This window comes from Plasmodium sp. gorilla clade G2 (genome assembly GCF_900097015.1).
Source record: "Plasmodium sp. gorilla clade G2 genome assembly, chromosome: 11".
Taxonomy (NCBI): domain Eukaryota; phylum Apicomplexa; class Aconoidasida; order Haemosporida; family Plasmodiidae; genus Plasmodium; species Plasmodium adleri (nom. inval.).
This window is the reverse complement of record NC_041703.1, coordinates 1,564,720-1,577,500: the sequence shown is the minus strand read 5'-3', so window position 1 is coordinate 1,577,500 and position 12,781 is coordinate 1,564,720. Positions and strand designations below refer to the sequence as shown.

At 18.1% G+C, this 12,781-nt stretch overlaps 3 protein-coding genes across 3 annotated transcripts; 2 read left to right on the top strand and 1 right to left on the bottom strand.

Moving 5' to 3' along the window:
- Positions 1–1,143: 1,143 nt before the first annotated feature.
- PADL01_1140600 (coproporphyrinogen-III oxidase) lies at positions 1,144–2,685 on the top strand (the record flags this gene model as incomplete). Its single annotated transcript, XM_028682883.1, has 2 exons — positions 1,144–1,155; positions 1,261–2,685. The coding sequence occupies 2 exons, from the start codon at positions 1,144–1,146 to the stop codon at positions 2,683–2,685; spliced, it is 1,437 nt and encodes a 478-aa protein (XP_028539117.1).
- A 695-nt stretch (positions 2,686–3,380) lies between these two features.
- On the bottom strand, positions 3,381–9,177 carry PADL01_1140500 (conserved Plasmodium membrane protein, unknown function; the record flags this gene model as incomplete). The annotated part of the gene is made up of 3 exons (XM_028682882.1): positions 3,381–3,526; positions 3,629–8,951; positions 9,061–9,177. 3 exons carry the CDS (start codon positions 9,175–9,177, stop codon positions 3,381–3,383), a joined length of 5,586 nt encoding a protein of 1,861 aa, XP_028539116.1.
- A 1,357-nt stretch (positions 9,178–10,534) lies between these two features.
- On the top strand, positions 10,535–11,698 carry PADL01_1140400 (conserved Plasmodium protein, unknown function; the record flags this gene model as incomplete). The annotated part of the gene is made up of 3 exons (XM_028682881.1): positions 10,535–10,598; positions 10,827–10,896; positions 11,008–11,698. 3 exons carry the CDS (start codon positions 10,535–10,537, stop codon positions 11,696–11,698), a joined length of 825 nt encoding a protein of 274 aa, XP_028539115.1.
- Between the last annotated feature and the right edge of the window lie 1,083 nt (positions 11,699–12,781).

Here is a 12,781-nt window from a genome sequence, read left to right as displayed (position 1 = left end):
TTACTCATTAAAATATATTAGTTCGAACGTTCACTTTTTTTACGATATTCGGTTTGAATTATTTTACTTATAAAATAAAATACTATTAAATATATTTATATATTTTTTTTCTTTTTGATAATATCACAAGGTTGCTTCTTTAGAGGTCGATGTTATTTGCAAAAAAATTTTGTCACATATTTTTTTTTTTTGAAATAAATAAATATATATATATATAAAAATATATATAGATGTAATAATAATAATGAATACGATGAGATATAAAAATAAATGAAAAAATATATATATATATAATAATATTATATATATACAATATTTTCTATATACCATATATATATATATATTAACATATAATTATATATAAAATATACCATATATTATATATGTAATATATAATAATTTTTTGTATACATATATATATATATATATATATATATATATATATTATATGTATTTTCTTTCTTTCTTTCTTTATTTTTTTTTTTTGTCATTCTGTAGTCAATATATAAATATATTTATATGTATGTATAATAATATGTTATTTTTATATCATTCTTTTTTATATATGATGTATAATAAATAAATAAAATATATATATTATATTATATAATATATATATATTTAAGTATGCTTGGCTTCATATTAATAATAATTAGTATTAATATTTTATAATATAATATTACATTATAATTATATTTATTTATATATTTTTCCGTTTTTATAAGTTGTATTCTTAATATTATTTATATTTTATTTATATCTTCATATATAAGATATATTAAATATTTTATATAAATGTATATTGTTTCTGTTTTCTTTAGATCAATATTATATATATATATATATATATATATATATATAATATATTTGTAAAATAAATATATTGATAATAACATCATCTAAATTATTAATAATATCATATATTACATTTTTTGTCAAAATTTAAAGTTTTTACGTGTTTTATTTTATTTTATTTTATTTTTTTGTTCTAAGGAAAATATATAAAAATATATAAAAATATAAAAAAAAAAATATATATATAATATATTATATATTACTATATTTATATATTATTATATTTATTGATAAATCTGTGGTATCATAGATATTTGCTAAATTGCAAAAATAATTTAATAAATTAAAATGAAAGATGAGGTATGTAAATATATACATATATATATATATATTTTTTTTTTTATATATATATTTTTTTTTTTATATATATATTTTATTTTATATATATTTTTTTTTAATTTATAGATTGCTCCTAATGAATATTTTAGAAATTTATGGGAGAACTTATTAAAGTCTGAACAGAATAATATATGCAGTTTAATTGAATCATTAGATAATAAAAAATTTCAAGAAGATGTATGGTATAGAAAGTCAGGTAAAAATAAGAATTTGGGTGGTGGAATTACAAGAATTTTAGAAGATGGAAATATTTTTGAAAAATGTTCTGTAAATTATTCTTGTATCTTTGGAGCTATAGATAAAGAGTCAGCTAAACAGATGTGTGTAAATCATTATAATAAAGAATTTATAAATACTACAAAAATATGTCATTCTGATGATATTAATATTTTAATTTCAAGAGTTTTAAATTCTCATAATATAAGAATAATAAATGAGAAATATAAATTTTATGCATCAGGTATATCTATTATAGCTCATCCAGTTAATCCAAATGTACCTACTGTTCATATGAATTTCAGATTTTTTCAAATATTTATAAAAACAGGAAAAAAAAAAAAAAAATTTAATAACCCAAACAATAATAATAATAATAATAGTAATAGTAATAATAATAATAATAGTAGTAGTAATAATAATAATAATAACAATTTTGTAAAAAACAAAATTGATAATAATTATAAAAGTATTAAACACTGGTTTGGTGGAGGTTGTGATTTAAGCCCTTGTTATATTTTTGCAGATTTATTTACTGAATTTCATAATTCTTTTAAATTAGTGTGTGATAAATATAATCATTTATTTTATAGACATTTTAAAATATGGTGTGATTTATATTTTCGAATTAAACATCGAAATATAAATAGAGGTATTGGAGGGATTTTTTTTGATAATTTATTGAATAATGTTATTAAAAATAAAAAAGTTGTAAGGAGTGGTAAATTAAAAGATCTAAATAAAAAAAATATAAATGACTCAACTCTCAACAATAATAATATGAAAGATTGTAAATGTTATAGTTGTAATAATATTATGGATAAAAGTTATCGTATGATATATTTTTTTATTCAAGAATGTATTATAAATTTTAGAAAAGCATATCTACATATTCTACTTGAAACTGTTAATTTTAAATATGATGATAATATGTTAAAATGGCAAAGAATTTGTAGAGGAAGATATGTAGAATTCAATTTGTTATATGATAGAGGTACCAAATTTGGTATTGAATTAAATAAATTTAAAATTTATAGACGTAAAAAAAAACAAAAAAAACTTGAAAATTATTCTTCTACGAATTTTATAAAAGATGAAGTCTTTGATGAACAACTCTCAGACTATCTATCAGATGAACATGAAAAAATTGATAACGTCTTCTCCTCATTACCTTTAAAATGTGATTTCCAATATAAATATAAAATTGAAAAATATTCAAGAGAATATGAAACACTAGAAATTCTAAAGTACCCAAAAAAGTGGGTAGACTACTAAAAGGAAATATACAAAATTAAAGAAAAAATAAAAAAAAAAAAATAAAAAATAAAAAATAAAAATAGGGATAATCAGTTATATACATGAAAAAAAAAAAAAATATGTATATTAATATATATATATATATATGTTGTTATTCATTTGTTAGAATATTTTAGAAAAATCCTTCTCAACCACTATCCCATTTTATATACCAAAAGATTACTCTTTAAAAAGAACATTTGTTTTATTATTATTATTATTTATTTAATTAAAATAAAAATTTGCCAATTTTAATTATTAAATGGTGCACATGGAATATATATATGTATATATTTTTTAATTTGTTATTTTTCTCTGTTTTGTTTAATATTTATTTATTTTTTTTATTTTTGTTTTACCCATTTTATTCATTATTAATTAAGCACATAAATAAAATTCAATAGACATACATATAATATATATATATGTATATATGTGCACTCTTAAATGTTTTATCTTGTTTTTTAAAAACAAACATATAATCATTGAAACAGTATCATTCATTTGTTTCTTAAAATTTCATAATATTTTTTTAAAATAGCATATTTGCTTATATTATTAAAACAAAAAAAAATATACAAAAAAAAAAAAATATACAAAAAAAAATATAAAATGAAAAATATTTTAATATATTCATTATATATATATATATATATATTTATTTATTTATTTAATCATTTCAGGTGTTTTTTCTTTTTTCTCTTGTTATAATCATAAGAACTTGAACAGTCATCATCACTGTTTAGATATTCTCCATAATTAATGTTGTTCACTTTTTGATCTTCATTTGAATAAAACAGATTAATGTCCTTATATGTATCTGCAAGAAAAGAAAAAAAAAAAAAAAAAAAAAAAAAAATATATATCACATATATGTAATATATATATGTATATATATATATTTATATATTTTTTAAATTACACATATGATTTCGGTTTATATTTATAAAATTGTTGAACAAATCATATTTCCTCTTTTTAAAATAGTAATGTAAGAATATATCCACATTTACATTCATAGCACCATTATCTGTAATTTGGCTTAAAGATAATTTCTCATCGTTTTCATCATCATATGCTTGTACTTCTTCATCAGTGTGAATATCATGACAAGAATTTATATTATTATCTACATTTATATTATCCTTTTTTAATTTTTCTTGTTCATGCATTCCTTCCTCTTCCTCATCTATCATGTCATCCTCATTAATTATACTCACTGCTTCCTTATCACTAGAAGAATATACAAATGACTCAAGATTCTTATAATTCTCATACATAACAATTTTAAAAGATTTACGTTTACCATCTGATAAATTATTCTGATTTTTTCTATTTATTATTTCGTATTCATTATTTGTATTCATATTGTCACCATTTATATTAATATTATCACCATTTATATTAATATTATCACCATTTATATTAATATTATCACCATTTATATTAATATTGTCACCATTTATATTAATATGGTCATCATTCCTATCAATATTGTCATCATTCCTATCAATATTGTCATCATTTATATTCATATTATTATTATTTTCCATTTTCATCACACTACTCTTCCTATTATTAATTTCATTAGACGATGTATTACTCATAACATTTTTTTTGTGCTCTTTTTTTATTATACGATTTTGAATAAAGAAATATAAATTTTTGAATCCCTGCAATTTTGCTATCTGCATATGCTCTATATCTTTTAATATTAACAATCGAGTATACCAATTTTTTATAAAAAATAATATAAATAATATATACAATAATATATTCTCAAATATGTTTTTAAACAACTTATATATTTTCAATACACATCTTAAAAATATATATTTAAATATATTTATATCCTTTTTCTTTATTTTTTTTTTTATTCTTTTTATTATATTCTTCCTTTTGTAATATATTTCATAAGAACTACTTGTCTGATTCATTTTTCTATTTTTTTGCATTTGGATTTGTCTCTTCTTATAATATAAACAAGCTCTGTTTCCATCTTCAGTCAGTTCATAACTTCTTATAATCAAATATGAAAACGTCACAAAAAATAAAAAACGAAAAAAAACAAATGGGATATAAGAAAAGAGGTATATTATAAATGATATAGTATAACATATAAAAAATAAAATTAATAGATTTACTAATGTGTAAAAACTGAATTCCCAATTAAATGCATAATTTATTTTTTCATAAATCATTGTGAATATACCTGTCACATGTTGTGTCCATGTTATCAATGTTATAAATCTATTTAATATTACATGAACATTAGGAACTTCTACATTATTTGAAAAAATAGATATATTCTTATTATCATTTATATTCATATATAAATAAAAATTATGAAATGGTGATTTCACAAATGGCATATAAGGATATTTCTTTCTTAAATCACTTATATTACTTCTATCTTGAATTGTATTATTTGAATATGTATCTATAATATTAAGTTTTTTATTACTATTTTTTATTTCTATACAATTATTATTTGAATTGAAATGTGACGTTTCTATATTACTTGATGGAATACCTAATAAATTCCTCCACATACTCTCATGTTTACTATTATTACTATTATTATTATTATGATTATTATTATATGAGAAAAACGAATTATTAGATTTTTTATTGACCTCCTGCTTATTATCCATAATAATATCATCATTCATACTTGTATTATATTCATATTTATTTTCTTCAAATATATTATCACAAGAATTATAATATATTATATCATTTATATATTCTGTGTTATTCATACTAGACTTAAGAATATGTTCATTCCTTTTACCCTTTTTATATATCTTTTCACCATATAAAGATAAAACATTCTTTTTTGCATCACTACTTAGAATATTATCACTTTCTATGTTTATAATATTTTCTTTTTTATTATTATGTATCATTCTATTCTCTTTTTTTAAATTATCATCTTTATCATTATATTTATCATTATATTTATCTTCTTCATCCTCTTCAACAATTACCTTTTCAACAATTTCTTTTTCAACAATTACCTTTTCAACAATTTCTTTTTTAACGAATTCCCTCTCATTATTAATCATTAATTTGTAAGAACCCACAGAGGAAGACACCTCCTTGTCATTCTCTCCTTTATCATAACTTTTATCAATATCATTATCCTTATCACTTTCTACATTTTTCACGTTAAATAACTTCATAAATCCACTCATATGCTTATTCATATGTATTTGATCCAGTTTCATTTTTTCTTTTGTATCAATCACCATATTTTGTATCCTCCTTGCAAAATAACTCATGTTATGTTTTTCTTCACATACATTGTTACATTCCATAAAACCATTATAATTTAATTTCTCTTTGTTCATAAGAATCCTTTCTTTATTTAAACCCTTCTCACTTGAAGTAATAACACTACTATCGTCATTACATATATATATATCCTTCTCATCTAAATGATCTTTACTATCCTTTTTTTCTGTATGAATAGTATCTCCATTAAACAAAAGCAAATTATCACATAAGGGTGATCCAACCTTTTTATTATTCCTACCATTAGATGTGTTCAATAAAACATTTCTCTTGTCTACACTATCAACATTATTAATATTATTACTATTATTATTACTATTATTATTATTATTTTTATTTTTGATTGAATCATTTTCTATGGACTCCTTTAAACTATTCTCATTAAGACCATCTTTTAAAATCATCTTATGTGAAGTTGAATTCTTTTTCTCTTTCTCAACAGACACACTAGAATTATTACGATCATCACAATGATTACATGTAATAATATTTTCATTATTATTATTTTTAGACACCTCATCCACTTTCTTATCCTCTTCAACATCCATCATTACATCATCTTTCTTTATAAAATCTTCATAAACTACATTATCATTTATTATATTAGATTTCATCATGTTGTCACCTTTTATAAACATCTTACATGCATCATATATATTCAAACCACCACCTCTTGTCTTAGAATTTCTAGCCTTTCTAATATTCTTGTCATCCTTATTTAACTTAACACTATTATTATTCTCATCACTATAATATGGATACTTACAATAATTAGCATCCACATTGATATCATCCAAAAGATCCAACTTTTTCTCCTTGTTATATATCTCCACATTTTTCTGATCATTCAATATAAAGTTAGTTGTCTCTATCCTCCTCTTAGTATAATCACAATTACGTCTACTTACTGAACTCACTCGAATGGGACGAAAATTATAAAATAAATTCTTCTTCTTATAATAAGGAGGCATAAATTTACCATACTTATATGATAAAGAAATAAAAAAAATACAAAAAAATAAATGAACAAATATTAATGAGAAAGGTGATAGAACTATAAGATCAAAAAAACATAACCAAAATATCAAAATGAATATGTAATCATAATAATTTAATGATATCATTTCTAATCTTTTGTAATGAAAGATATAAAAAAATTTATATATCCATAAAGGAATGTTTTTTGCATATTCATATAAATTCTCACTATAATATTGACAATATAAAGGCTCAAATTGTATAGGTAACTTATAATAAAATAATGGCTTCCTAATATTACTCAGAAATGTTAGAAATAAAGGATTTCTCTTAAATATTATCTTTATTTGTATATTCAAAAAACCTAATGTATACAAAGGATTTAACATACCATATTCTTCAAAACCTTCTACAGGTTTAAAAAATTTATAATTAAATAATTTATTATTACATGGAAAGATATGTAACCATAAATAACATTTAGTGCAGTATCTAATTTTGTTTTTAATCTTTTTAATTTTCCATCTATATGTATTCAATATAAGAAATAATGGAATTATTGCTCTTCCTAATATGATATCTTCTTTTTCTTTCTTCCTATTCTTATATCTTATATTTATAATAATATCTGTATATACATCTTTTATATTATGATTTATATATTCATTAATAATTAAATTATTCATAGGTAAAGTTCTTGAACTTAATTTTCTTAATTTCCCTATATATTTCTTATCTTCCATTATAGTAGTCACATAAAGACTTACATCACTAATACTTATATTTTTATTAAAAAATAATAATTTAGCTTCTTTTATAAATAAATTTATTTTACACAGACTAAATTCTTTAATTATTCCATAATTCTTATTATTATGAAAGGACATCTTTGAATTATATGATGATGACGATGATAATAATAATGAAGTATCATTACCATCTATTGTTTTAGGCATCTTTTTATTTTTATTTTTTATTTTTTTATTTTTTTTTAAAATGTTTTTATTTTTCATTTTATCTTCATTTTCAAATTTGTTCTTTTTTTTTTCATCCTTTTCATAAGAAGACAAACTATCACACAATTCATTATTCGAATCATGAGAAGAAGTGTTCGTGTTGTATATATTTATGGAGCTACTACTGCATGTAACACTACTACAGCTACGGCTACTATTGCTGTTATGGCTACTATTACTATTACGGCTACTATTACTATTACGACTACTACTACTACAACTATAACTATTACTGCTAGTGCTACTACAACTATTATTCATGTTGCTACTACTATAATCATAACCTCTTACATTTCTATCATTATTATATTTAACTTTCTTCTCATTATATGACAAATTATCTGACGAATGCATTGACGGAGGTGATATATTTGCAGACGATGCGTCATATGAATTTATTGATGATGCACCCTTATTCTTTTTTATTTTGCTAATATTATTTTGAGGTATTGATAAAGATGATGTATCATTGTGACTATCAGTTTTTTTTAAATTTATATATTTATTTTCATTCACATCATTTTTACTAGCTGAAATATTATCACCACTAATATATTTTTCATTTAAAATATATGATGTCGATAAATAAGATTCATCGATTTTTAAAAAGGTACTTTCTTTAAAATTGTTCTGATTATTATTCGTATATAATAAATTATTATAATTTAATTTTTTATTAACTTGGAGCTCATTAAAACTATTATTATTCTCACCATTGTATACATCATGATTTCTATTATCAGCATTCTTTATATTTTCTGCATCCCTTTTCATCATTATCATTTTTCTTTTTCTTTTTCTTTTTTTCTTTTTTTTTTTATTTTTTCTACTTTTCTTACTCTCTTTCTTAAGGTACCACTTAAAATCTAAATTGTTTTTATTATAACATATGTCATCATTTTTAAAAAAGTATTTTGAAGAAATAACTTTATTGATAATTTTCCCCAGTTGGGTCTATAAAAAAAAAAAATAAATAAACATATACATATATAAATGCACATATATATATATATATATATACATATATATATTTTCATTTTCATTTTCATTTTAATTTGTTTACCCCTTGCATATTCTGTATATTATCTATGGGTGTATTCTTATTAGTAAGGGAGTCGATCACATTTTCAATAACCTTTTCAGAAAAAGATATTAACTTTTTATTTATCCATGTAGACATTTTTTTTAAAAAAAAGGTATATAAACAAATAAATAAATATATTTATATATATATGATATATATTTTATCAAATCCGAAGGGTTACATTTTGTTATCTTAATTCTACACACAATCGTTTATTAAAAGAAAAAAAAAAATATATATATACATATTTTATTTGCATACTTTTGGCTTCTTCCTTTAATGAGTCTTATTTAATATTATAATGAAATATATATATATATATATATATATATATATATATATATATATATATATGTACATAATTATATATGAATAAAATAAATACACAAAAAAAATAATAAATAATAATCAAGTTGTAATTAAAACGTATTGATATATGAATTAATTAAAATGAAGTTGTAATTATACATATATATATATATATATATATATATACATATGTTTGGGAAAAAAAAAAAAAAAAAAAAAAACGTTACAAATTTATATAATATATATATATATATATAATATATATGTAATATAACAAATAGAGTAAATATTTTGAAGAATATATTCATTCATATATGAAAATATAAAAATATATTAGTACACTCCAAATATGTTTATTTTTTTTTATTTTTTTTTTTTCATTTTTTTTTTTTTATTTTTCTTTTTTTTCTCTTAATTCATATTTCATATATATATAAAAAAAAAAAGAAATTATGTTTCGTTATTTTTATTTAACAAAAAAAAAAGAAAGAAAAAAAAAAAAAAAAAAAAAAAAAAAAATATGAACTGTTCATGCAAAAAAAAAAAAATATAAATTTGTATACACATAAAAATTGGGAGAGGCATATAATAATATATTATATATATATATATATATTATTATATTTGAATATTTTATTTAAGTATTATAAAAGAATATTTCGTCTTAAAAAATTTAAATAAAACATTTTTATTATATTGAAAAGGATAATATGGTTTTCCTCTTTTAAAAAAAAAGAAAAAAAAAAAAAAAATAACAATATAATATAATATATCATATGTAAATTTTATTAACGTGGCTGTTTTCATAGGATACAAAAATAAAAGAAAATATAAAAATAATTTATATTACAACGGAAAAAAATATATTATATATATGTAATATATTTTTCATAATGTTTATATTCTTTTAATCTGTATAAATTATTTCTTTCTATTTCTTTTTCGACAAAAAAAAAAAAAAAATATATATATTATATATATATGTATATATTTTATTTTTATAAGGTGAAAAGTACATGTAACTTATTTTACTCCCATTCAGTTAAAAAAAATATATATAAAATAATATCACATTTAAGAATATAAAACATTAAAATAGGATACATATATTTTGATTTCCTTTAACTAAATTTTTATCATAATAATGTCTCTACATAATGAAGCTTGTAAAAAACTTGGTATTTTCTTAAACTTATTTAGTACGAGGGGTAATCGCAACAAAAAAAATAAAAATAAATAAATAAATATATATATATATATATATATATTTACATATATATATCCTTATGTATCAAATAGTTTAAATCTTATCCCCATTTTGATACACTTTGAAAAGAAGAATATACTCATATATAAATATATACATATATACCTAATTTTTTTGTATATATAATATGTATCATTTATATATTTTTATGTGCACGTTTACTTATTAGTTAACCTCCTTGTTATAAATACAAGAAACGAAATTATAAATCAAAAAAGATATATCTATTTTTTGTTATTGTAAGTATGTAAAAAAAAAAAAAAAAAAAAATTAAATACATTCAATATATATATAAGAACCATATTAATATATTTATATTGTCTTAATATATTTTTTGACCTTTTTTGTAGAAATAAAAAAGGAGAAAAGGCACACATAGCCATATGCTGTATGCTAAGAAATGAGAATATTCATAAAGTTTTGAAAATATTATTATCTTTATGTAAAGATTCAAATTTGTTTTTATTTTTTGAAAATGAAAAAAATAAAAAAGACCAAGAAACTAAAAGATGCATTAGAAATATTCTTTATTGTTCTAATAAATTAATTATAAAGAATAGAGAATATGTAAGGAATAATTTTATTCATATATATGGAAAGAAATATATAGATCTTATCGAAAATAATTATGATTTAATTGATGATAATATAAATCAACTTTTAAATAAATATACTTTTTCATCTACAGAAATTGGACAAGCAAAAAACAACATCATAATAGAAATGAATAAAAATAAAAAAGAAACTATTAATAATAATAATATGATGACTATGATAGATGAAAAAAATATAAATACATGTATTTGTAATTTTTGTATATATTCGAAAAAAGAAAAATATAATAATTTCTATAACAATCAAAATATATATTATTCTCATCACAATCCATCTTTAAATTTAAATAAGAAATATATAGAACAAATAGTTCAACTCTATAAAAATAATTCTGAAAAGGTATATGATGAAGAACAAAATATTATTTTACAAAAAATGGAAAAACAAATTATTACCACATTAAATGAAAAACTTTTAAATAAATAATGAATTGTTTAAATGGTGTCTTTATATATACTACAATATATATATATATTATATATATGGAACTTTTTTTTTTTTTTTTTTTTTTTTTTTTTTTTAATATATACTTAAAAATATTATGAAGTATTTTAAAAAATATATTTTTTTTTTTTAATAAATTTGAAATTTTAAATGAAATGATAATTTAATTTTATAAAATATATAAAAATAAAAGATCCCAATAGAGGAATATAAATATAAATAAATATATATATTATATATATTATTTTAAGAATAAAACTATATATTGTTTTTATTAATATATATATATATATATTATATATATATTTTTTTTTTTTATGCATACTATATAATATTTATATATTTCTCATCTATATATATTAAAATATATAAAGCAAATTTTTAAGAAACAAATAAAACAATTTATATAATATATATATAATATATTTTTAGTGTCGTAATTATAAAAAAAAAAAATAAATAAAATAATAATTTATTATACATATAAATATATAAATAATATTATATCTACATTGGTTTGAATATTAAGTGAATATACGATTATAAGCAAATAACGGAATATATATATAAATAAAATATATTATATATATTTTTTTTTTTTGTATCATTTTATTATATTATTGTTATTTTTTTTTTCTATTATATATTATTATATATAATTATGGAAGAACATACATATAAATAAATTATAATTATATATATAAATATATAAATATTTTTATTTATTTTATATATTCCTCATTTTTTATAATTTTTATATTTTTACAAATATGTTTATATATTTTATAATATTTATTTTTAAAACATATAATAATAATAATATAATAATAATATTTAATTATTAAATGTTAAGACGAATATCTTGTATTTATTATGTAATATACATAAAAAAAAAAAAAAAAATAAATAAATAAGTATTTTTTTATTATCATCAAAAATATATTTTTTTTTTTTTTGATAAGAAAACATAAGAAAAAAACCTACGAGTCCATAAAACCCCAAAAAAATTATAATTATATATATTGAACATTTTTATAAAAAAAAAAATAAAAAAAAATAAAAATA